This window comes from Eschscholzia californica, unplaced genomic scaffold (assembly GCF_041429995.1).
Source record: "Eschscholzia californica isolate CP2 unplaced genomic scaffold, dmEscCali1.0.p SCAF_1, whole genome shotgun sequence".
Taxonomy (NCBI): Eukaryota; Viridiplantae; Streptophyta; class Magnoliopsida; order Ranunculales; family Papaveraceae; genus Eschscholzia; species Eschscholzia californica.
The window spans coordinates 7,319,362-7,346,424 of record NW_028238198.1 but is presented as its reverse complement, the minus strand read 5'-3'; the positions used below and the strand labels follow the sequence as shown (position 1 = coordinate 7,346,424).

The following is a 27,063-nucleotide window of genomic DNA, read 5'->3' as shown; positions in this document are numbered from 1 at the left end:
TTCTGTGTGCCTATGCAGGAAGTTCAACTTGTATTTCGATGCATCGTTTGTCCCTGTTAGGCCAGCTGAAGTTTTAGCATGAACCTTACTGCTTCGTGGAAGCGACAGTAAACTTCTAGAAAGTTTTTGTTTTTCGTTGAAGTCTTATGTTCCTCGTCTGAAGTTTAAGGTTAATAGCTCTAGTCTCCGTTTAGCTTTGAGGAAATTCGAGCTCGCATTTTAGGCACCATTCGTCCCCCCAGCCTAAGTGTAGAACATTGTTTTTCTAGACTTAGGTTGATTATTTGCCGGCTAGCTTCGGTGGATGGGTGAAGGTTGTGTTTCTCCTGTTTGTCCACGAGCTTTGACCGAGCTGCACACACAAAAGCGAAGGTCGATGGCAACACCATCGGCCCTCCGACGCACAAATTAGTAATTTTTTATCAACAAAGAATGATAGAAATAATGGGTGAAGACATTCAATACTTCCTGTTATTAGTATGGGAGTCGAGATGAACATCGTTTAACCTTGTGTAGAGTCTAGGATAGTGCAAGATTCAGGTCTGGTTCCAGCTAGGTCGTCCTCCCAAGGGGTTAGTTGATATTTTTGCCCCAGATTGTAGGTGTAAAATGTTTCGTGCCCTTTAGCCTAAAAGTTGAATCAACTTTTCCAGACTATTGTCTCTAGAGTCGATTAAAGTTGGTGGATGATGGAGGTATTTTTCAGCCATGCTTGTCCCCAGTCGGTTTGTAGTCGCTCTGCAATTAGGGAGAAAGAGGAGACCAACAGTGGAGCTATATGGCCCTCCGGTGCTACAATTAATTAGTAGGGTTTCGAGACAATGTACGCTTTTGAGATAGAGGTTTAGAAGGTTAGAGATACACCTCTGGCGAGACGTCTGGTTGTCGGGGTGAGATGCTCTAACCTGTAAAAATTCGAGCTAAAGGGTTAGTCGGTGGCTATGCCATAGCCACCGACTCTCCGATGCTTAAGTTAGTACAATATTCAAGTTGAAATTTGAACAAAAAGTTTAGAGTTTAGAAGTGATACAACTTTAGATGTGTTGCATTCCAGCTGTTTTTTCATGTCGATTCCATCTTTGGCTTGTAGTTTATATGCACCTTGCCCTAATATTCAGTTTGTTCGATGCTCAAGTTGTATTCAAGAACTCTGGTGCGAACTGGTCCATCCGGAAGTTCGACCTGGTGGATTAAGTAGGTTCCTGCGTCTCGGGCCAGAGCTCGCCTTGAAGCAGTATAGGGCTCTAAGTGTTTGCCCCCTGATCTGCGATATGTTGGCCTCAGATGATGTTCTAGAGACTGCTCATAGTTAGGGTAATGTCTATTTCGATGGTGCTTGTCTTCTTCCCAACGGATTGCTACCCAAGCTCGAGTGAGGACATCCTCCATAGTGGTGCAGTTAAACTTCGTGAGTTCTTTATAGAGTTCGTTGTCTGAAAGTAGCCTTTTTCTAAATGCATCCATTGCCGTCTCTTGGTTGCAATTCGGGATTGATACTTTCTCTCTGTTGAACCTCCCCACATAATCTCGAAGTGGTCCACCTCTCTTCTGGCTAAAGTCGGTAAAGGTCCCCTGAGAGCTTCTCTAACTTCTTACTACTAGCGAACTGTTCGAGAACGTATCTGTCAGCTGAGCAAATGAGGCGGTGGAGTTGTTCGGCAGGTTGGTGTACCATTGGAGAGCTGGACCAATGAGGCTCGATCCGAAGTTATTGCACATGCAAGCCTCTCTAATGTCCCTGGGGATGGCTGCAGTGAACATTCTCTCCTTGTAGGATGCAATATGGTCGTCTGGATCTAAGGTGCCATCATACATTCTCATACTTGGGAATGAAAATTTCTTCGGCATCTCCACTAAGGCGATGGCGTCGACGAAAGGGAAGTCTGCATAACTCTGTGGTAAACTCTTTCTAGAGGGAGTTGGGACTCCTGGAATGCCTATGATCAGAGCCTCCATCTTTGCCAATTTTAAGCCATCGCCTGCTCCAAGGGGGTTTCTGAAAAACAAGAGTTCAGATTGTCAACAGACTAAAGGGTACACTAGTAGGTAGTAAAGTAGGAGTACTAAATGAAGATGAAAAAAGAGGGGCAGTCATCGACTGCGATTGTTGATTGGTTTGAGCTGAGCTTTGGAAAGATAATAATAACGTCGTTGCCGGAGTCGTAGTATTAGTCACTGGGTTCGAAATCGAGACGCCAATGGTGCCAGACTGGACGGTTGGTTGGCTGGAGGAGTTTCCTGCTTCAGGGGTCGCCAAGGATTGCATCGGGTTGACTGGAGTTCGAAACCTAGGTCCTGTTGGATACCCCATGGCGAGTTCAGTAACTTTTTCTTGATGTAGTTGGTTTTCTGCTCGGACCAGAGCATTCTCCTCCTCCAAGACTTTAAACTTTTGGGAGTTTTCTCGCATTTGAGCTGTGAGTTCGGGGATCTGGGTCGAGACATCGTTTGGTGAGGCTACCATTCCTTCTTCCATTGATGAGGTCGTTTGAGATGTTAGTTGAAGGGGCCCCACGGTGGGCGCCAAACTGTGGACGGTAGAAAATCAAACAATTAATAGATCGTCGATTGGTGGGCCACCGACGACTTGGGCTTTAGACCTCGAGACGGATGAAGTTCCGGTTGGACTGGTAGACAGACAAAAACAAGTAAAACCGTGAAGTCTTGGGGACACCGAATGGTGTCTAGCCAAGGGCACTCCGACGTGTAGGGAATTATACCCTTATACTAGTGTTTATAGCGGATAACGACATCTAATGTTTAACACTAGTATCCCCAAGATCATCATGCAAAACTAGTAATTAACCAATAAGAAGATAGTAGATTACCTTAATCGATATTTCCCTCGAACTAGTTGTATAGATTAAAGAAGACCAAGAGCTTCAAACGTAGCTCCTCTACTTGGGACACCGAATAGTGTATTTAATCTCCCTCCTTGAAAGTTCGCTAGCACTCCAATGGTGGTTTGATAATAAGAAGACCTTCTTCTTGCTTGACTAGAAGATAGCTTGGGAATTAGCTCACTTTCTCCTCTCTACTTGATGTGGTAGAGTAAGAAAGCTTAGAGAGAAATTCCACACCTTATTCTCTGTCATAAGAGTGTTTATATAGAACCCTAATAAGAATCCACCTCCTTTTAGGTTTCCTAAAACACCCTATAGAATAAGATTTAGGGAAATAGTCGAAAATAGCAACTAGTTGATATTTTCTCAATTACCTAAGGAGATGGCGTCCAAACCCAGCCAAAATTGGCAGATTTAATTTTCATAACATAAGGAAACGTCCCTCCAAAAATCAGCCCAATCCGAGCCCTAAAAGTGCCCGAATCGGCCTAGGCCCAAAACCCTTATTTCGGTCCTTTTTGCTATCTTTTGCCCAAATTCTATTTAGGTCTGTGAGATATGTTTATGGGACATTCCCAATGTTATATCACACTCTCACTAGTCATATCATCCGATTAAATACCCATTCTTATGTGTAACCCGATGTAGGATCCGATCGAAGTTAGCCGCGAATTACTTCGTAATTCGACGATCGTAGTTGGTTTCTAGCTACACGCTACGACCCCTAAATCAATCGGACTTGATGATCTTCTTCATCAATTGTCCTAGCCGACATATTGCTCGCATTGCCATCTTGGTCGAAGGACATCTCCTTCAGACTCCCACTTGGACTTAGAACAAGTGCAATGCCTCGATTCCCGTGTCAATTTAGTATCCCATCTGATACGTCACGTCATTCAGACTTTCTTGATATCCGAGTACAACTGTAAAATATAAACGATTAACTCCTAATTCGTTTGAGCGTGGCCACACATTTTCAGTTGCTACTCATCAAGTGGTCTTGAGATACTTTGTACCTAATGTGATTTAGGATGACACAATCCATTCTTGCGCTCCCACTTAACTTCATTTCTATCTTGTCCTTCCCAGTATCCGTCTTTATAACCTCCTTTTACGGCGCGACGTTTGACGGAACCAAAGTCGGACATTCCTTTCATAAGATGAGTGGAGCACTCATGTTTTGAGGAATCTCTCCAATTGTCTTTATGAGAACTATTGACGTTCATCACTAGTGATGTACTTCTCATTTGAGGGTTATCCAGTGTATAAACCTTTTACACACCCCCGTAGTCGAATAGAATATACTATTCCTATAGCCCATGAAACTGCGCTATCCCATCGACTCTCGTGCTAGTCTTCGTGAGTCATTGTTGTCCATGCAATGACCTGGACCAGGGATTTGATAATAAATATTCCAAGTTCACTTAATAGGGTTTCATTCATCAGATCATGTATCTGACAAACCTATTCGGAATGTTTTATCATCAATGGACTATCGTTTAAACACTAAACCAAATTTAGACGACTTGTGAAATAACTCTACTATTTCTGATAACGAGAGTTGTAAATCTGAGCCTCTTCCGTAAAGCTCTTTTTACCCACTCAGTTTTACTTGTCGAGGTTTAAAATTATACCTCATGCCTTAGACTCGTGTATGACTCTCATACTTTGTCTTAGGTGATAGTTTAGTTTGACTACGGATGTAATCCGTTTAAACTTTGCTAATTATCAATTAATTTGAAGACCTTTATCTTCAACCTTGATAATTTCTAGTAACTTTTACTAGAGTTAAGGCTTTTAATTCTTTATGTAGTATTTGCAACAGTTCCCGGCTTAAAACACTTTTAGCCTACTTTCCTTCCATGTCTGGAAGTTTGCTACGATGACATGTTCAACTTTTGTACTACTTAATCCTTTAGCCTTCTAAGATGTTTCTAAGTAGTGTTTCGGTTTTCAAATCTGAATTTGGATATTCAAATGCTAATCATATTCAATATGATTGACTTTATGTATTCGAACATAAATCTCTCTCTCATGCTTGTTTGCTACATCGGTGTCTTTTCAAACTCCGATTTAGCAACGCTCATAGTCATGAGTTTTGGGTCGAAATTCTTTTAGACTTTCCGAGTCTTAGATTTTCTGTTTCGGATCTCAAGCATCTCAGCGTACTGAGTCTCTCCAATCCTATCATCCTTTTGATCTATGCTTATAGATCTTCAGATGCCCAAAATGGCATTTCATCCTTGTGTGTGGTCCTTTTATTGAGTCAGTGTATTCACTGTTACACAACATCTTATGTCGTACTCAATCTTTTGTATGTACTCTGCATACGGACCCGGAAGGTTTGTTTCTCCCACTTACCTTCTTGAAACTCGTGATTCAAGATTTTCTTCATTCCTCAGGAATCAAACTTCTTTGATTGCCTTTTTGAATCGAAGATTCTAACTCTTGCGTGCTTTTAATCCGTCGATAGATTTCTGAAGCATGCCAATGGACACAACTTGATTGGAAGAATCTTATTCTTCTTGTCTAGTTTCTGGAAACATGAATGTTTCCATCCTTCTCAGTTTTCTACTTTGGAAAACCAATTTAGGTCTTCTGTTGACTTAAATTATCAAGCTTCATGTCTTGACGAGATATGGATTCCACGATGATTTTGGCTTCTAGCCAAAATCTAGAGTCAGTTTCCGTTTCTCCGCAGGTCTTTTATCTCTTCAGAAATAACCTTTATTTTCTGAGTCTTTAAGATTTTATTTTGACCTTTCAGGGCTTTTCAACAACAATTTGGAATTTTCTCAACTACTTTGAGATATTCCTTTAGAGACACTTTCACTCGCTTTGAGATTTCTCCTGCGAATGACATTCGCTTTTGTGCGGTGGGTTTACAAGATCATATCTTTAACCTTTCCTTTTCCGAGGAGCCGCAGTTTGTTGCTCTTGGTCGAATTTAATCGTCTTGTACAAGTTTCATGATTGTTCTTCATGACCCTTCATGATTTTTCTCATGATCGAATTAAATCGACTTGTACTTTTCTCCCACTTATTCTTGTAATAATTAGTACTTTTCTCCCAGACTTCTAGGTGTGCTAATTACTATAAGAATACTATCATGAGCAACAAACACTTTGTTCTCTTGATAGCTTGTGGAAAAAGCCCATATTTCTTCTAAAGAAATTGCGTCAGACTTTAGCTAATTTTTGTAATGCTTTTACAAGCTTAGCTGTTAGACGGACTTTGGTAAGTGTGAAAACAATCGTTTCTAGAATATGTCCCAAAATATTCGGAAGACTGGCTTAAACCCATCATTGATCGAATCATGCATAGCAGTGTTCAATTACTCCCACTGATTCCACCATCCCTCAGATGTGTTCCATGGAGTGAGTTGGGAAACGGTTTCTCAACTCCTTTGATGGTTATCAAGTGTTTGACTCAAGTTTTCACCACTCCAACCTAATCGGACGGCTTATTACTAGTCTCTATGCCTTTTGAAAAAGGGCGACTTTGTCAATTAGTCCTTAAGACCCAATTGACAATGCTGAAGTTAATGAGTTTGAATCTCTTGATATGAGCCTTTATCAATGTTAATCTTTAGTTAATTTACCACTGGTTTTAAAACATCAGATGTTTCTAGAAGAACAAAATAATCATTATTAAGTTCTAAGCTAGATCAGTGTCTAAAAGAAGACTTCAATCCCTTTCAGCATCCCTAGCATTACTGCTTCTGCTCCCTCTTGGATCTTTACTTCTTTGAGTCAAGTATGTGATTCCCTTGAGCTTTACCGAGCCGCACATCCGGTTTTAAAATACCAGATGAAGGAATTTTACGATACTTGTTTTTAACTTTGTTAACAAGGATACGGAACCGGAATTCATAATTCCATTCCTTTTGTCCTCCAGGTGCTAAAGGTAGTTTCCTTTTAAATGGTCTAACCATTATTTGGAAACATTCACAGTAATGAAAAATACTCTTGATCATGTACTCGGCAACTGCTTTTCTTTGATCAAATATTTGTCTTACTTGACTGATCCTTTGCCCTTTTGAATCTCAAGAACTCTTTCTTAGATTCCTTCCATCGAATCTTAAGAACTGTTTCTTAGATTCGATGTTCCCGTGTGTTTTGCTCAGTTGTTCATAACAACCTGAGTGACTCATCTAAGGTCTTATCTATCTTTGTTCAATCGATATTGAATTGGGTGATAGATGAATTCTGTTGTCTTCCATTAGGATGACTTTCAGATTGCCATGGAGGTCTCGTGCCTCTACATTTATGACTTCTGTAGGAACTATTTCCTTAGTTTGTCTCAATGGTCGTGCTAGCATTCATTACTCTTCCAAAGATAATGTTATATGATTGCTTGCGAATGGCTTTTGACCTTATCTAGTATGAGTCAACATTGGGATCGGGTATTCTAGACGTTTTCCTTTTGAATCTGAGAATTATTCTCGGATTTATTCTTCCATTCTAGGAAGTTGATCAGCACCTCCCTTAGGTGTGATTCAATGTTGAAACCGTTTTCATGTGTCATCTTAAAACTACATAAAAGAAATGGCAAAGTTTTAAAACTCGTTATCATTTTGAAAAACTTAGTTTTCGCACATTATTCAATAAAAATCGTCCCCGATTGAATAAGTGATTCCAAGATCTCAGTTCTTCGGAGTAAAGCGGACGAAGGCCCTACCCTTTGACTCCGTCGTTCCGGGTGAGTGAACTACTTCACTGATCATACCTTATGACTCTTGGTTGATACATTTCATTAATCAATGACTAATCTATCCTTTTACCTCGAGTATCCAAGACTCTCTTGTTGATCTCGTTGAGTAGAACCATTTAGACGTGTAGGCCTCTTCTATAGACCTACCCGCATTGTCCCAAGCTAGAGGAGGTACTCTGCGAAGGCTGACCCACCTTCCTCGAACAAAGGCGCAACGAGTGTCTTAATCTGGATAGGCGATTACTCAAGATTACGTTTTGGGGACTTTTACGCTAGTCTGGCGTTTGTTATAGTGAACTATTTAGCCTAACTAACATCCACGACATGAAGCGTAAATAAGTAAGTAAATGCGCGCAAGAAAATAAACCAAGCAGACATGGATCCTAGTATGGCCCTTAACCTAGAAGATCTAATCTCCTTTGGTTTGCTTCTTGTTTCGCCTTTTGGTTCGTCTAGATCTCCATCTTTGAACCTCCATTGATTTCTCCCACTCGCCTTTGGATTCCTTCCTTGAGTTTCTTCAATGGACTCATAGACCCTAAACTCTAATTACAAGACTTTAACGATTCGCAGATCGTATAAACTTGAAATTAAAATTAATTACAAATATGCACCCATCCGTGCTTAAACAAGAATATAGAAATAAATATGGCCATACTAGTTTCCCGCATTCACATCACATGCATTCATATAATATATTAAGGCTAAGAATTATATATGCATGATTATCTTGGGAGACACTTTGTCGACATCACATGTCACATTACGAAGCTAAGTCTAAATTCGAAGAATTCGACCAACGGTGCGTTCCAGTTTTATCTTTTATGATTTCTAAAATCAACTTCAAGAAAAACTCCATTTTTGGGTTTTGAAAGTCCGGGTCTATTTTGGAAAAATATTGGTTCGATTCGTAATGATTTCATAAATCCATATAAAGAGAAATCCGTTTTTGGCCTTCTGGATGGCCCGGATTTATTTTGGAATTATTTGATTGGAATCGGAAGAAAATTTGGCAAAAACTCCCACTCGAAAGATGGTCCCTATTCGTGGTCCGAAAAGCCTCGAAAAAGCCCGGGACAAGTCCTAGACAAGTCCCAACCCAAGCCCACAAAAGGGCTCGGACAAGGTCCGGACATAGCACGGCCCATAGGGCCGACATGTCCTGGCCGAGGCCTATCAAGGCCTGGTCTCGTCCTGGCCGGAGCCAGGACGCTAGTCCATGTACCAGACGCGTCTGGTGCTGGATCGGACAAGCACTAGGTGTCTCGGACTTAGTCCGAGACACCCAGAACCTCCCAGACGCATCTCCAAGACGCGTCTGGTCGAGAGCTCTGGACGCGTCCTAGATGCGTCCAGGAAGCTACCAGTGCAGCTTCTGGTCGCGTCCTAGATGCGTCCTAGCTGCTCTGGACGCGTCTCCAAGACGCGTCCAGATGCTTCCATCACAGCTGGTGGTCGAGTCCTAGACTCGACCTGGACGCGTCTTCAAGACGCGTCCCAGCTGCTCTAGACTCGTCTCTAAGACGCGTCCAGTATCATTCTGGTCGCAGTTGCTGGACGCGTCTCCTGGACGCGTCTCAGCAGCTGCTCTGGACGCGTCCAGTGGACGCGACCAGCAGCTTCCTGGCCGGACACTAGGGTTTCCAATACCCTAGTTTCCATTTTCGTCTTTCTTTTTTTTTTTTTTTTTTTTGCAAATCTCTATTTGCTAACTTTCAAATTTTAAACTCTTTCTAAATTTTGAAATCCTTTTAGAACACTTCCAAAATTTTTCAAAACTTTTAGAAATTTTTAAAATTTCCAAACTTTGTTTTTGGGAGTTTCTTAAAACTCAAAAACAATTCTTTTAGAATACTTCTAAATTCCAAATTTTTGTTTTTGGGAGTTTCCTAAAACTCAAAAACAACTCTTTTAATCAAACAATTTTGGATCAAAATTCTAGGTATTTGAAACTTTTTCAAGAACAATTTTGAAAACCAATTCAAAATCAATGAAATTCAATGTTTTGAAATAATTTCAATCATCAATTTTGATTTTAATTTGAAAAACTAGTTGAATCACATTCATTGTAATCAAATTATGAGTTTGAAGTACTTTTAAAATACTTTATAAACTCAATCTATCAAACTATCAAGCATATCAAATATCAATTAGTTCGATTCTTAGCAAAAACTAGTTAATTGCAAGAGGCTCTGACGTCACTGTAGGGAATTATACCCTTATACTAGTGTTTATAGCGGATAACGACATCTAATGTCTAACATTAGTATCCCCAAGATCATCATGCAAAACTAGTAATTAACCAATAAGAAGATAGTAGATTACCTTAATCGCTATTTCCCTCGAACTAGTTGTATAGATTAAAGAAGACCAAGAGCTTCAAACGTAGCTCCTTTACTTGGGACACCGAGTAGTGTATTTAATCTCCCTCCTTGAAAGCTCGCTAGCACTCCAATGGTGGTTTGATAATAAGAAGACCTTCTTCTTGCTAGACTAGAAGATAGCTTGGGAATTAGCTCACTTTCTCCTCTCTACTTGATGTGGTAGAGTAAGAAAGCTTAGAGAGAAATTCCACACCTTATTCTCTGTCCTAAGAGTGTTTATATAGAACCCTAATAAGAATCCACCTCCTTTTAGGTTTCCTAAAACACCCTTTAGAATAAGATTTAGGGAAATAGTCGAAAATACCAACTAGTTGATATTTTCTCAATTCCCTAAGGAGATTACGTCCAAACCCAGCCAAAATTGGCAGATTTAATGTTCATAACATAAGGAAACGTTCCTCCAGAAATCAGCCTAATCCGAGCCCTAAAAGTGCCTGAATCGGCCTAGGCCCAAAACTCTTATTTCGGGCCTTTTTGCTATCTTTTGCCCAAATTCTATTTAGGCCTGTGAGATATGTTTATGGGACATTCCCAATGTTATATCACACTCTCACTAGTCATATCATCCGATTAAATACCCATTCTTATGTGTAACCCGATGTAGGATCCGATCGAAGTTAGCCGCGAATTCCTTCGTAATTCGACGATCGTAGTTGGTTTTTAGCTAAACGCTACGACCCCTAAATCAATCGGACTTGATGATCTTCTTCATCAATTGTTCAATTGTCCTAGCCGACATATTGCTCGCATTTCCATCTTGGTCGAAGGACATCTCCTTCAACTCCTTCACGACGGTCAAGTCAGCAAACTATAAAAGATAAATATTAATCAATTGAATGTTGAGGGTGTCACCGTGTTGTATCGTCGGAGGGTGGCTAGACTCGTAGAGTGGCCGGCGCTTCGACTCTACGAGATAGTTGGTCGGATTGATCTCTTGGAGCAGGTCGAGAGGTCGTCTCGATCGGAGATTCTGGATAAGGGAGAAGTGGGATGTAACAGGGACTTCAGAAGGACTTCGAGGGTGATGGAACTTGAAGATGTAATATCGCCGTCTAGAGTGATCCCCTAGAAGGTTACCCTTCAAGTCTTCTGGAATTCGAAGGTCGATTATCGTCGTCTGGAGCACTGATTAGAAGATACTAAATGTGCGAGAGAGAGAGAGAGAGAGAGAAGAATGTTCTGTAGTTTCCTACTCGGTATTCGATGCCTTTCGGAGTCTGAGTCTCCTTCTATTTATAGGCGAATGACAGACTCGTGGAGTGTATCAGATCCGAAATGCTTGGTGTCGAGGGTGACCCCGAACCCTAAGGGAGACTCGTTCTTGGTCGTCGATCTGTCGCCTAGAGTAACTTGATCGTACGATTACGCCGTCTCGACTGTAGACCCTTCGTAGTCAGAGATGACTTCGAGATATTTGAGGTGACGTGGGGTCTTTGACTGACCTAGTCAAGTGGCACGTGGCGAGATCTTCTGAGTTGAGGTTGAATCGACAACTTGCAGACTCGGTTGAGGGCGGCTAAGGGGTGCTTGGAGCATTATTACTTTTGAAGGGTTATTGTTCTTCTAGATGGACGCTCACATGGGCTTGAGCCTTCAGACTTCTAATGTGTCGAATTCCCATTTGGAGAGTGTCCAACCAGTAGGTGTGTGGGCTGGGCCGGAGTGACATTTATTCGGAGTAGGCTAGCTCTAGGCGACATTTAGGCGAAGTAGGCCTAGTACGATTTTTGGCCACTACAAACGCCGGGGAGTTTTCTAAGCTACCACTCTATATCTTCAATTAGTATTTGAATTGACATACTAATAGAAGTAGTACAATGGGTTTCGATTATGTTACTCGTATTTGATTTGGAGATTTCGGTGCCTATTTTTATGTATCTCTTCTCTTGAAGTTAAAAATGAGTATGAGTTTGTTATCAGAGGTCACATTGTGAAGTGATTGTTGAAGATATATTTGATTTTTTCCAACTATTTCACATAGAGGGAAAGTCCAGTGTCTTACTTCTGCAATTTTACTACTTGAACAACAAAAAACTGTAAGATAGATATTCGGCAGGTGCTTACCACTTTACTTGCATAACGTTGACGGGGTGGTTCATTTCGAAGCATATATTGAAATATGACCGTAAGGGCCCTTAAACATGGGTTGCTGTTATTTGCTTACCACTTTACTGCCATATGATGCAAGACATTCTTTATGATATCACCATCCTCAAAAAAAAAAAAATATGATAAAATACTTCTACTGAGCATGCACTAAGAACATCGATTCTTCTAGGGATGTGCTTAGTGCATGCTCAGTAGAAGTATTTTATCATATTTTTTTTTTTGGAGGATGGTGATATCATAAAGAATGTCTTGCATCATATGGCAGAGGTACATCGTTAGGATGAAGTAAACATATAAACATCCATGGAAAGGACTTGAAACATTGACAAGCGAATGACAAAAACCCTTGGCTCAAGTGGTAAGAGGTAAGTCTTCCAACTTAGAGGTCAAGGGTTCGAGGCACAAACTTACCAATTCAAAAAAAAAACGTTGACAAGGGAACCCTAAGGCCATGATAACTAACCCTCAAAGGCCATGATAACACACCCCCCCCCCCCCCCACCCCCCCCCCCCCAACTTTCAAAGTTTGGACGGGATGCACAACCAATTTGGCGACAACCCATTTGTTGAATTATTGAAAGCAATGTATCTTAATTCATTGTGTATATATCTTGTTGAATACGACATCCTATTGTGTCATATTTTTCTATTGCATGGTAAATAACCATATTATCCATCATGTATAAGTTCTGCATAACGTGAAAGTTATAACTGTAGTGCATAACATATCTCTTTGCCAAAGGAAACCCTAGACAGAAAAGAAAGAGAAAGCATGGAGGATGAGGGTTTGTGCAATCCACCGGACCCAAAAAAGCAAAACCTAGAAAAACAAACGAAGGAGGAAGATTCTGAACACGAAACGGAGGAAAAAGATAATCGGAAGCTGTATTCTCTTGATGATCTGAAGGAAATCAGGTATCGAGGATCTGTTCGGTTTTACCTATATACTTTATTTTTTTCTTGATGCAGAGATAAATTAAATTAAGAAACCCTAAAACCTAACCTATAAATATTTGGTCTCATCTTTATACGATGATGAGGCTTGTTGTTGAACTCTCTACTACTTATTTCATCATATTGTTCTTTTTCTTCAGGGAAAAGATCCATAACTATATCAGTTACTGGAAGGCCTTTCCTTATCGAAAAAGAACGGAAGAACCTTGGGACTTCAATTATAAAGAAGAGCTAAACAAATTCTTTGAGGATTATTATTATCATAACTCACTGGCCAACAGTAAAACCCAGGACATACTAGATGAATTTAAGCTCTTCAAGGTAATTAATCTCTGAACCTGTATTACGAGGTAATCGATCCATCTGTTATTGTATTAACATGTTTTTATGGTTCTTTAGGACGTGATTACTGAATTGGACGTGGACCGTCGGGCATTCATCAAATATTTGAACGAAACATATGATCCAGAATGGAGATTTTATTTGGGAAAGTTATATAAGGTAAACCTCTATCTCTACAACTTTTAACTACATCTTTGTTTGCCCTAAATTTTACATGTATGAACAGTTGGGCTTGAACAACGTGGCTAAGAAGATAGATGAGGATTTCTCGAACGGTAAACCACCTGATAGATGTTACCTCCTTGGATTTTTTGACGAAAAATCAATTCCTACTTTTGAGAAGATGGATTTGGGAGACACTAAAGATGATACTTACGAGGTAATCGAAGTATAACAAATTATTTCTAATGATTTTCCTAATTTAATTGATTGCTAGGTTTCCCGAATTATAGTGTGGGGGTGATACAAAATAACAACATCGAATTGTTCCGGAGTTTGATGATGGGTAATGTGACGGTGTTGAGAAAATGAATGGGTAATAGGGTTTTGTATTGGAACACACAAACAAATTGTGATTGGTCGAGGGGGCCAAGAAGCTCCCCCCCAAGTTCTGTGAAGCTCCTAGTTTCTACTAACTTCGAAATCAAACTCTTGACCATGGTTTCAGCCTCCTTTGGGCTTTTTCATTTTGAAGCTCCTAGTTTCTAATAACTTCGGAACCGAACTCTTGACCCATTAATCTGATAAAAAATAGTGAAGGAAAAGTTATACCGAATGACCGTAACAAAGTACAAGTATACAAATACCATTCATCTGCATAACTATGTAGAAAACCCTCCATATACAATCCAGTTGGATAATGCCAATTGCACCTCCATTTTTGGCCCATCACGTTAGATCAAAAGACCAATAGGCAGATTAGATGACACCTTGTGACCGACCGAAAAGAGAAGTGTAACATCATTTATTGACTTTTATCATGTTTATATTTATATCTGTCATTGCCTTGTGTCATGAACATCATTTAATTGCCTTATAATCTGCTTCGATTGCCATTTCTATCGTTCCATGTACTATATTTTGTACAAATTGTTTTAAATGATTTGTTACTGATGATATGAATTTGTAACTGTAGGATTTGGCTAAAACGTTAGACAAACTGTGGATGGGGCAGCGTTGTTCTACTCATTTTTTCACTGAGGAAACTAAATTGGCAGGTATTGGGATAAATGTAATAGAGCGTATGGGTAGGATTCTGAAAAAGAGGGGAGTTCACGAAGAAACAAAACTGAGTACTCTTGGTGCTTCTACTGCTGCTGCCAATACGCATGTGGGATAAATACATTAATATTTAACTTCCTGGAACTGCTCTCTCTCTCTCTTAGAGAGAGAAAGTGGAAATGGGAAGGAATGGGATTTTGATGATCTTTTTTTGCTTTGGTGTGTCTCTTCTCCATAAATTATTTCAAATTGCTTGAGTTTATGATTGCCTTCTGTTTCTTCTTAGCCATCAATATTTCAAATGGTGTCTTGATTTCCAATCTTCATCATTAAACTTTCCATCCTCTCTTGATTTCCAAACTTCACATCACTTCCCATTCTCTCTTGATTTTCCACCATGTATGTATATAGGGTGTAGATTGGGGGGATTGATATTCAAAACAGCCATCCTAATTTAGTGGGGTTCGGATTTGTTTGGGGTAGAGAGAAAGTAATTAACCTTATGAGGTTCTCTAATGGCCAGGAACAGAGGAAAATATGAAGAAGAAAGTTATCCTTCAACTTCAATTTCATCATCATCAGATCTGGGTTGAAAGAACAAGGAATCGCTAACAAAGAAGAAGGAATTGATTCGTTGAGACTTGCTGAATTAATTATGTCTTCCGATGATGACGACGGTTTTTTCTATGAAGGTGGCGGTTTTCCGGCGATGACGACGGTTTTCCGGCGACGGTTTCCGGCGACAATGACGGTTTTCCGACGAAAGCGACGGGGGTTTAAATTAGTATTTTCTTTATTTTAGTATTGTTAATATTTTGTCGGATCTTTAGGATCCTTTTGTCAGATCTTTAGGGTCTCTTTTCTCGGATCTTTAGGATCCCAATAGTGTCTGTGTCTAGTCCAATTTCTCCCCCTTTAGGAGGCATTTGCATTTACAGGTTTGTAAATAGCATGACGCATCCGACAAAGAGAAATAATTATTATTATCCTTGTATCATTGTGATTTTATCACTATTAATGGATATGTTTCCCTTGGATTCAAAAAAAAATACGCATGTGGATTGCTAGACTTAAAGAATGAATGTTACAGACTTGGTATTTTATGTGTTGACAGACTTTTTTTCTTTTGGTTGTTGAAACATGTGTTTGACATACTTGATGTTCTTTTAATTGTCTGTTTATATGAAAATGAGGCATCTAAGGGAGACTTCTGGGTCAGTCTAAATCTTCTCTTTTCTTTCACTATTTGTTTTTTTTTTTTTTTTTTGAGAAATCGACTACGATCTATGTTAGTCGTTACAAGCAATGGATTTGGTAGAAATATGTCGTTTTTTCAGATGAGGGAAACGAAAAGTAACTTACAGAAATTTTCGTGTAGATTTTCACTCGAAATATTAGGTCGTTTGATTTGGATTTCAAAAGATTCGAAATTTCACCACGAAAGCAGACCTTCGTCCTTCGTTTCTATTTTTGTGCTTTTAATCTTCTTCCTTGAGAACCCCATGAAATTACATCTACGTACGATATTTGATATGAAACTCGAGAGAGAGGTAGTCCGCGGCTAAAAACTTTGTTCAACCATAATTTATTATGGAAGTTTTATGGGCCTTTGACACTTACAGAGGTGCCTTTATAGCTTTCTTTGTTTTTAGTTATTTTCGTTCCAACTCTTCTTATACATTTGTTATTTACATTGCAATTTACACTTCAAACCTAGTAATTCTGTTATTACTGTTGTTTTCATTTTTTGCCCCATCACAACTCTTCTCAACTAAAATAAAACAATAATAATGACAATGTTCTTTTTAGGTCTCATGATGGATAAAATATATTGGTATATGCAATTCTAATATAATTCTGTCATTTTTGTGGTTTTGTAAAACTTCCACAGCGACCGAAACGTTTGCACTTTTGGGTCTGCTTTCACCGCAGGCAAACTAATTCGTTCGCATAGCCCTATTAGAGTAAGGCTATCCAACCATTCATGCCTCCTCTTTTCTTGACGATTGTAGGGATGGAAGGACCACCTGATTCTGCATAAGGCTATTCTTGGCCAGGAGATAGAATCATTTCATCAGGCCCATTTCTGCGGGTTCCTTCGGAACTGGAGTTTCATGTTCTCATGCTACGTCAAGACGTGCGACGTGCTATCCTATTCCGTAAGGAGGATCCTCTTGTTGAATAGACTCTTTACAACGTATCGTATTACTTAAAAGCAAATACGTTATAAGTAAGGGCGAGAGGAAAGAGACAACAACTGTTTACTAGCAAGCAATGATACAAGGCATTGGTACATCATTTAGATGTGATAAGCACGATAACCGTCTAAGTTAAACTTGTAAGGAAAGAGGCCTAAATCCCAACTAACATGAAAGAGGCATAAAATCCAACATATTCCTTATATTATTTATACCTTTAATAACTCAATTTCAATAATCACGGATGACACCTCCCATGGTGGATCGAACCTATGACTTACTTGTTATTGGACAATATGTCTAACGCTTTGAACCACTTTGAAAGTGATTTGGTTTGATATAAGTGTACGAATGATTATAAAATACCATGTCGAAATTAGTGTTTTAGGTCACCCCTCGCGAAGATTTGTTGTTACCTTGCTAGTATCCGATAACATATGTATATAGGGCGAGAGGCGGCGGCCCAAGAAGTAGGGCTCGAAAAAAGGGAGGAGAAAGTTCAATTTGCACAGCTTAACGGAATGGCAGATGGCTTGTCATTTGCTTTGAAAAATGCAGTGTTTCAGCTGAGCAAGTATCTACCTTATGGGCCAGTTGAGCTGGTTGTTCCTTCCCTTCTTTGAAGGGGTGAAGAAAACAGGGGCCTCTTATCTGCCTCAACCTTGGATATGCAACTAATGAGGTGCATACAGAAAATCTCTTCAAACAATTCTACTAACTTTTATTGTGTTTCTAGTAACTTCGGAACCAAACTCTTGACCCATGGTGTTAGGGTGCTTTTGGCTTTCTCATTGTGAAGCTCCCAGTTTCTAATAACTACGGAACCGAACTCTTGACCCATGAATCTGATAAAAAATAGTTAAGGAAAAGTTATACGGAATGATCGTAACAAAGTACAAGTATAGAAATACCATTCATCTGCATAACTATACAGAAAACCCTATACATTGACCAAAAGACCAATAGGCAGATTAGATGACACCTTGTGACCCACCACACCCTAAGAGAAGTGTAACTTATCAAAAGAGGGCAAATCGAGTTGCCCGATTTCTTTTTATATCTATCATTGCCTTATATCATGCACATCATTTATTGCCTTGTATGATGTTTATATTTATATTTGTCATTGTCTTGTGTCATGGACATCATTTAATTGCCTGATAATTTGCTTCGATTGCCATTTCTATCATTCCATGTACTATACTAGTAGAATGAAAAGTAGATCCACCTGATACCCTCTACATATCGCCACTCAATGTCCTCCACATTTCATCATCCTCATTCTTTTTATCAGTCAAAAGATATCCATCATCTCTTATAAAAGATCATTAGTTGAAGAAGAAAAAGAAAGAATTTCTTATAAATGATATCCCGATTTTACTCTGAGCATCTGGGGTAGACCGCGTCAACAAAGGAATATATTTAGTATTTTATTATAGAAGTTTTCATTCAGTAAATCTTATACTTGACCAATTTTCATAATATTTGTTTTTGAGTTCCAGAAACTAAAGAAATGATTTCCTCTGATTAATGTAAAGAAATGACAACAACTACATCAAATTCTGACTTCATCCTTTCATCTGATTTCATGCCTGATTTTTATGGAGAGCACTGTTAAAATTTGAGCAGCCAAATGAAGACAATATACCATGATACAAGCAAGAGATAAGTTAGCAAACGATAAAAAACTGCATAATATTTGGAAAAGTAGAACAATATGTCAACTTATAAGCTCCCCTAAAATAGCTTCACTTTCTAGCTTGGCAGTAACTATGTCATTTGACAAAGAAGTTGCATTCTTCAACATCGAAGTAACGCACTAACCTGCACATGAGTTTGTAAAATTTCAGTATATATTTTATCCATCATGAATTTGCTACAATATCGAGAAAAGAGATAAAAAAAAAAAAAAAAAGAATAGAAGTTGAACTCATATAAGTCATACAGTTTACTTGACTGGTTTAGAGAAAATAAAATTCGAATTCTCCATAATCTTTTTTATCTCTTATAAATGTCAGGTTTTTATTTATCAGTTGTCATTCTCCACAGCCGCCCACTTCACCGTAATATGAAGATTCTACGATAATTTTCTTATTTTGGGCAAGAAATTAAACATCATAAACTCATTTTGAGTCACGAATACTATCCAGAGGTTGATAAGTTGCAGAAAATATTAGTAACTTTTCTTTCTTTGTTTTGTTAGAATTTATTCAATAAATTCTCTGCCCTACAACCATATTTATTCTTCTCTTTGTCTCAGTATCCTTCTCTTTGTATTTCTTCATTGAACCAAAAAACATATTATGGAATTTATTCAATATATTGTGTCCTCCTCCCAACATATTCATTCAATAAATTATTTTCTTCGTATGTCTTACTTCCTAGACTAAGAATTTTAATAGAGAGTATTCAATTAACAGAAAACAGTAGTGATTTGAAAATGTTTTTATCAGAATTTTGGAAGTTTTTCTTCTCCAAGTATTTCTCGCTTCTTCTCGAATTTGCTTAGAGTAGTTGCCTCCATCAAAATTACCTTAGGTAGGTCGCCTGAAGTCGTACGTATTTTTCTCTCTACATCTCCGTTTAAAATTTTCTATATTTGTGTCACCTTGTATGACCTCCATTTTTTTTATCTGATGTTCTATTTGTAGTGAGGTCTTATTTGATATTTCAGATCTTGCGTTGATTGCTCAAATATAATAGTTATTTCAAGGTTTGGGGTAATCAACGTAGTTTAGAAAATCTGCGATAATAGTCATCTCAAGGTTTGACCTAATCGACGTAGTTTAGAAAAGTGTCAAGTTCTTTGTACATAAGTCGATAGAAATATAGTTAGATGCATTTGCTGATTTTTTTTTTCAATATTTAAATTAAAAAATGAGAATGTGTGTATGTTTGAGAACAATAACTATAGCGGTTCAACTTCTAACCATGTAATAGGAAATAGCAATTCAATGTTGAGGTTATCTTTTGGTGTGACAAAGAATCCTTATGGTAAGGAAACTCCTTAGAACAGCAATATCTGACATTGCTCAAATGTCTTTACAAAATCATAAATGATTCTTCTTTTCCCGAATTTGTGATGCATTAAGTGTTTTACATGGTACAGTGCCAAAGGCACGGGTGATGCCTAGTGAACTTCTAGTTATTACCAAACCTTCTGTCAGGATTTCAACAGCCAAATGATCAAAATATACACAAAAGTACGCTTAATCTAGTCTTATTAATTTTTATTATCTTTTGAAAAAATTAAATTGTAAGTCAATAATATGATATTTCTTCATAAAAAAAAAAAAAGTCAATAATATAATATGATTGGACATATCCATCTATGCCGTACAATCTGTTTCTCCAAATCCAACCCTACGATTAGCTACATCAAATTCTACCCATAGATTTTGTTGATGAAAATTCCCAATTATATTACTCGAAACCCCAAGCAAATCCGACCGTCCGATGCTCAAACACCCAACCGCACCACCAATATCAGTTAAAACTCTCTCCTTTTTAACCACAATTTCAACCCCTTTGTCAAACTCCAAAACTATATCTCCTATCAACAGTCCGATTTCAATCACATCACCATTAAAACACAAATCCAACGCTCCTTGATAAACAAAATCTTTCTTCACCTTACTAGGTCCTACCAATCTCAAAACTTCGTCCCTCACCTTATCACAAGCTTCTTTCACCAGAAAAGTATACTCCGTCCCGGAATCAATCATTGTCTGACCGGCTCCGCCGCCGTCTGGCCGGAAAACCGCGGGTGGAATATCCAACTTTTTCCCGCCAATTCTAATCCCTTGCATTACAACAGTATAAGCTGCCGGGTCAAAATTAGGCATGCGTTGACTTTCACCTTGACCATAAATCAAAAGATCGACATACTTAAATCCAATTGAATTAGGGTTGTCACCGAGATAAAATGTCCCCGTCGACGTCGCCGGATTCTTACGAAGAGGAACACAATAAGAAAATTTCGAAATATTTATTTGAGAAGTAAATGAAAGCCTACCAAGATTCATTCCCAAAATACCCTGAGAATCTTTAGTTTCACTTGTACAACCAAGAGTTAAAGGAGGGGTAATTTGGGAATTAGAAAAACTGATTTTTTCACTAACAAGATTTCCTTCAGCTAAAGTACCATCAGCATAAAAGTAAGAGTAATGGCAGAGACGATTTTCATCACAAGAAGTTGGAATTGTGAAATCAGGGATTCTAGGTTTGCAAATTGGATGAGTACAAGGGAGTAAAGTGAAAGAAGAAGATAAAGAAGGATCAAAAGAAGAAGAATAAACAGGGGTTTTTTTTGGCGGGAGTTTTTTATCACATTTAACCCATGATAATTGACTTCCAGTATCAAGAACCATTTCTTGAGATTGTGGTGGAGTTCCAATTGGAAGTGAAATTATTAAAGCCATTGTGTATCTAAAAGATGATTTAAATGCCAATGAGTTTATTCTGAGGTTTGGGTTTGATTTTCTATTCTGTTTGAGTGAATAAGAGAGAGAATTTGATAGGAGGGGGAGAGATGAAGGGGAATGAGATTTAGAGAGAGAAAGAGGGAAAGAGAGAGAGAAATTTGAACCATTTTTTAATAAAGGGGTGAGGTTTTGTGAAGGTTTAAGAGGGTTTTGAGATGATGGGTAGAACAGAGTAGAAAGAAGAAAGAAAAACAGAGAGTAACCCATGACCATGAGAGAGAAAGTATTTTAGAGAGAAAAACAGAGTTGTTGAGAGAGGATTTTAGTTTGTAGTGAAGGTGGGGAAGAAGGAAGGAGAAGAGAGTGAGTTTAAATTGTCTTTAAAGGTTTTGGAAAGAAAATAAATGGACGGAAAGTTAACTAACAAAAAACTCCAAAGAAAGAAACCGCGTCATTTAATTGGAAAGAATTGATAGGACTCAATTATATTCGGACTAAAGTGATAAAGTCTAGCAAGATTTTTTCTATTGCCAACCAAAGTAATTGAAATAAAACGTTTTATTAGTTTCAAAATATCATTTTTCTTAAATGTCGTTTTATAATTGATAACAATTGTTTGTAAGTATGTGTTTGTTTCTAGCCACTCTTAAAAAGTTATGGTTGGAGTTTTCTCAAAAAATTGTGGTTGTCCCTCTTGCATATTTTTCTTTTGAATTGTTCAGCGTGTGCCTCGAACTCTTGACTTCTAGGCGGATGATTATACCTCTTACACTCCAAGCAATTGTAGTTGGAAAAAAAAAGACAATATTATTGTTACTATTTTAATTCCATTTTGTTATTTTTTTTTTATAAGGATCAACTAAATAATAAAGATAATTAACATATAAAATGATTTTGACAATATCTATTATATAAAACAGAAGGGAAAACGATGACTGGGACAAACATCCTTATTTAATTATGCATATTGTCTAGAAGCCCTTCTCAAAATTTAAAATATAGTCCTTCGTAGAAATATAGTTACCTATTTAAAAAATATAGTTACCTATTCAAAAAACAATAATCCTTTCCTTCTTAGAAATAAAATAACTAATTTAAGTAAATCTGTTATATAAAACAGAAGGGAAAACGATGATTGGGACAAACATCCTTTTTTAATAAAGGATATTGTCTAGAAGCCCTTCAAAATTTAAAATATAGTCCTTCGTAGAAATAAAGTTACCTATTTAAAAAACAATAATCGTTTCCTTCTTAGAAATTAAAATAACTAATTTAAGAAATAAAGAAACAAAATTTAAAAAACAATAATCGTTTCAAAATTTAAAATATAGTCCTTCGTAGAAATAAAGTTACCTATTTAAAAAACAATAATCGTTTCCTTCTATCGAGACTCAATAACTAATTTAAGAAATAAAGTAACAAAATAAATTTCAAGGGTTAAAAAAAGAAATTGAAATCTCTCTCTCTCCCAATAGAATAATAACTAATTTAAGAGAAAAGAAACAAAAAAGTAATACAAAAAAAATAATAACTAATAAAAATCTCTCTCTCTCTCTCAATAAAATATAACAATAAATTTCGTAACATTTGATTGATACAAGTGTTCGTGCCGTAGGGCACGGGATATACACTAGTATTATTTAGAAGTTGTCTAGAAATGAAGATATTATTTATAAGGAGAGTTTCTATACGAATTATGCAACAATATTGTAGTTTTCTTTTTCCTTCAAAATAGTTGAAATAAGTTAGAAATAGTAAGAATATTAGGAAGGTGCAATAAAATTTTGGGAAGATATTGCAAAATTTCAAATTAGAAAAAGTTTAACATATTGAGTATTTTATATTTAGATTTTAGAGGTATGTTTTTTCATTTTTGTGATGTTTAAATCTTAATCTAGAAATAAGTTTATTTAGATATTGTTTCCCAAAATCTTAATTTTATTTAGAAAGTTGAATAAAAATTGAACACTACAAATGTTATATAATGAGAATTTCTCTATCAAACATTCACCATTATTTCATTCAATCACAAGTCTTTAAAAAATTCACTAATAATGATGTGTAGAAATCTAAGAAATTAAGAAGTTGATTGGGGATTTTAAATAATATTTTGAAGTTAGGGTTGTATAAACAATAGTGTAAGAAACTTAAAAAGATGTAAGAAACTAAAAAATGTAAGATTCTGTCACTAATTTATTTAATTACATAGCCGAAATGTCTTCTTTTGCTTTGTTGATTACCGAAAGATAATAATTAAGTTATGAATTTTATTTCTCTTTAGAGATGGTTTACAATAAGGTCAACAAAGACCCTTCACCAAACACTTTCTTGACTCGTGTAACAGATCGTACCGTGGAGAGCCACTGTCGTCTATAATCTTGACCTAAAAGATACTCAATATGGGACCCAAAGAGTTGGTAGCCTTAGAATCACGTGGGTCCCCCTAATTTCTCATTTAGTTAAGTTAAGCTAATTTATTTATGCATGGGAAGGCCTTTTTACTAAACATATGTAAGAGCATCTCCAATTACAGAGCCAATCTTAAAATCAAAAAACTCCTCCAATGCAAAACTCTATTAAGATCTTAAGAAGACGTGGCAAGTTAAGTTTTAAGAAATCTAAAAAAAAGAGTTAATTTCTATATGGCCCCCTACTTTGTGACCAGCTTCCTTTATGGCCCCCTTTTTTTCGTAAATTCAAATATGACCCCCTTTTCTTAACACCGTCAGTCAACTTTTATGGTTAATCATTTTGTTTCCATATTTATCCTTCTTATACGAATGATTTCAAAATTCAAAATTGACCCCTTTTAAATTTGGGTCAATTTCCAAGAACTTATAGCTACTTTAGAAAAAACTAGGGGGCCAAAATAGAATACATATAAAAAAAAATTAAAAACACCTCATCTCTCCCTCTCTCTCCTCCATCTCATCGCCTCTCTCCTCCACATCATGTATCTCGCCACCTCATCATCTTCTCCGATGAAGGTCGCCGGCCGGCCAAATTTTCCGGCGACCTTCAAATATTTTTTTTTTTAATCTTTCTCTAACTAATCTCTCTCTCTCCCATCTCTCTCTCTCTCATTTCTCTCTCTCTCCCATCTCTCTCTCTCTCATTTCTCTCTCTCTCATTTCTCTCTCTCATCTCTCTATATTTCCGGCGAAGGGGAGGAGCCCCTTCGCCGGAAGACCTTGAAGGTCTGGTTTCAAGGTGAAACCAGATCTCGGTCTGGTTTGAAGTCAGATCCCGGTCTGGTTTGAAACCAGACCGAGTCTGGTTATTTACCAGACCTTCAAGGTCTGGTTATTCCGGCGAAGGGGCTCCTCCCCTTCGCCGGAAATATAGAGAGATGAGAGAGAGAAATGAGAGAGAGATGGGAGAGAGAGAGAGATAAATGAGAGAGAGAGAGATAAATGAGAGAGAGAGAGAGATAAATGAGAGAGAGAGAGATGGGAGAGAGAGAGATGGGAGAGAGAGAGAGAGAGATTAGTTAGAGAAAGATTAAAAAAAAAAAAAAAATTTGAAGGTCGCCGGAAAATTTGGCCGGCCGACGACCTTCAGCGGAGAAGATGATGAGGCGGCGAGATACATGATGTGGAGGAGAGAGGCGATGAGATGGAGGAGAGAGAGGGAGAGATGAGGTGTTTTTAATTTTTTTTTATATTATTCTATTTTGGCCCCCTAGTTTTTTCTAAAGTAGCTATAAGTTCTTGTAAATTGACCCAAATTTAAAAGGGGGTCAATTTTGAATTTTGAAATCATTCTTATAAGAAGGGTAAATATGGAAACAAAAAGATTAACCATAAAAGTTGACTGACGGTGTTAAGAAAAGGGGGCCATATTTGAATTTACGAAAAAAAAGGGGCCATAAAGGAAGCTGGTCACAAAGTAGGGGGCCAAGGAATTAACTCAAAAAAAAATTTATTTTTGAGATCTCTTTTTAGTGTCTTAAGTATCTTAGTCACCAAATTTAATTTTAGAACCAATAGAAAGTCTTTATTTCTCAACTACTTTTTCCTATTAAATGTATGTGAGACATGTGTATATATTAGAGCATCTCCAATGCAACACTCAAACTCTAAATCTTAGAGTGCCACATAGGATTTTTTCGAGTTTTTTCTCTAAAATCCATCTCCAATGCAAAACTCAACATGAATCTCTAAAGTGATGTTTAAATCTCCAATGCAACACTCTATTTGGATCTCTAAGATGACGTATCAAGGGTGGAATAGAGATATCTCAAGAGGACACTCTATTTCTAGAGTGTCCTCTTGAGATATCTCTAATTATTCAACTCATCAATATTTGATTTTCAACCAATAGAAATCAAGTCTTCTATATTTTCTAAACAACTAAATTATTTATTTACAAAAATAACTACGCCACATAAGTAAATAAGGCCTCATTTGGGTACACATATAGCTTATATTATGAGCTTTTCTATAAGCCCATAAATAAAAGCGCTTTTTAAAAATCTGTCTGAGTCGTTTGGTACGCTACATAAAAAGTGTTTTTATATCTTAAAAAGCTAGGTATGACATTTGGTAAAAAAATGTAATCTTCGTATTGTTGTTATCAAACAATATGCTTATATCATTATATTAATAAAAAATTTATAAACATTAAATACTAAAATAAAATAATAGAATTTTTTTTAATTTTCATAAACACATAAAGATCAAAATTTGAACCTAATGTAGTGGTGATAGTGGTCAATGGTGGCGGAATCATGGTAGTGATGGTGGTTGTAGAATGGAGGGGGTGTTGGTGGTTAGGGGGTAAAGTTGCAACGACGGTAGTGAAATGGGGTTGGTGGAGGTGGTATAGTGTGGTGGTGGAGAGGTCGATTTGTGGCGATGGCGGTGAAGTGGTTGTGGCAGTGGTGGAGTTGCACTGAAGGTGAAGCTACGTCGGAGGTTGTGGAGTTGCGGAGGAGATGGTGAAGCGCTCGGTGATGGTGGTAGAGTGGTGACAAAGGTGGTGGAGTAGTTGTAAAAAAAATTTGATGGTTGTAAAATAGTTGTGATGGTGGTGGAGTTGCGGCGAAAGTGGTGAAGTGGTGCTGATGGAGTTGCGCCGGAGGTGGTATGGAAGTGGTGGAATGGTGCCATAGGTGGTGGGGTGATGGTCCGAGGTGGTGGTAGAGGTGGTGGGGTGGTGGGGTGGTTGTGATGGTGGTGGATGTTTATTTATGGTGACAAAAAAAAAATTATTTTATTTTGATAGCTAGCTTTTAATAAGCAGCTATAAAAAAAAACCACAAAATTATGGCTTCTGCTTTTTAGGGAAAATGGGCTTTTCTGGCTTAAAATAAGCTACAGCTTTTTTGAACCAAACGCGTACAGTTTTCAATAAGCGCTTATAATATGCTAAAAGCTGGCTTTTAGCTTTTTTAAGCGGAACCAAACGAGGCCTAAGACAAGTTTAGAGTTGTGCATTGGAGACAAACAAAAATTAAAGATCTCTATATTCGCCAACAAGGAGTGAGAATCTCAATTAAAACTTGACACACAGGATGAATAGAGATTTTTTTTGAGTTTTGCATTGGAGATGCTCTAAGTCAATTAGATTTTTTTTTAGTTTTGCATTGGGGATGCTCTAAATAATCTAGGGGAAAAGCAATTTTTTGTGGTTCTTTTCTTTCCTTGTTTTCAGACTTCGTTCGGCTAATTTTTTCATTGTTACACATCCTTTTTTTGTTAAGGACATTGTTTTTTTTTTATGAGAATGTTACGGACATTGTTACACATTTTAGTATTTTTTTTCTTTTGCATTTTTTGTAAGGGCTTTATCAAAATAGTCATTATATTTATGATTTTTTGTAACCATATTTAGGTTGGTTTTTCGGGATATTTGCTTATAAAATTTATTACGT

At 37.5% G+C, this 27,063-nt stretch overlaps 2 protein-coding genes across 4 annotated transcripts in view; one reads left to right on the top strand and one right to left on the bottom strand.

The window, feature by feature from the left end:
• Positions 1–15,784, top strand: part of LOC147563702 (uncharacterized) — a 46,223-nt gene extending 30,439 nt beyond the window's left edge. Inside the window, exons 2-6 of one of the 3 annotated variants that reach the window (XM_086639883.1) lie at positions 12,802–12,964; positions 13,144–13,324; positions 13,403–13,504; positions 13,572–13,724; positions 14,481–15,784. In XM_086639883.1, the coding sequence (XP_086496009.1) occupies positions 12,822–12,964; positions 13,144–13,324; positions 13,403–13,504; positions 13,572–13,724; positions 14,481–14,684 (783 nt within the window). In that variant the 5' untranslated portion in view covers positions 12,802–12,821 and the 3' untranslated portion in view covers positions 14,685–15,784. Of the gene's footprint in view, positions 1–12,766; positions 12,965–13,143; positions 13,325–13,402; positions 13,505–13,571; positions 13,725–14,480 lie in introns of all 3 variants that reach the window. The other 2 variants (XM_086639878.1, XM_086639871.1) reach the window with 2 other exon arrangements.
• Positions 15,785–19,968: 4,184 nt separating this feature from the next.
• On the bottom strand, positions 19,969–21,566 carry LOC147563701 (aspartic proteinase PCS1-like). The gene has a single exon (XM_086639850.1). It carries the CDS (start codon positions 21,459–21,461, stop codon positions 20,094–20,096), a length of 1,368 nt encoding a protein of 455 aa, XP_086495976.1. The 5' UTR covers positions 21,462–21,566; the 3' UTR covers positions 19,969–20,093.
• Between the last annotated feature and the right edge of the window lie 5,497 nt (positions 21,567–27,063).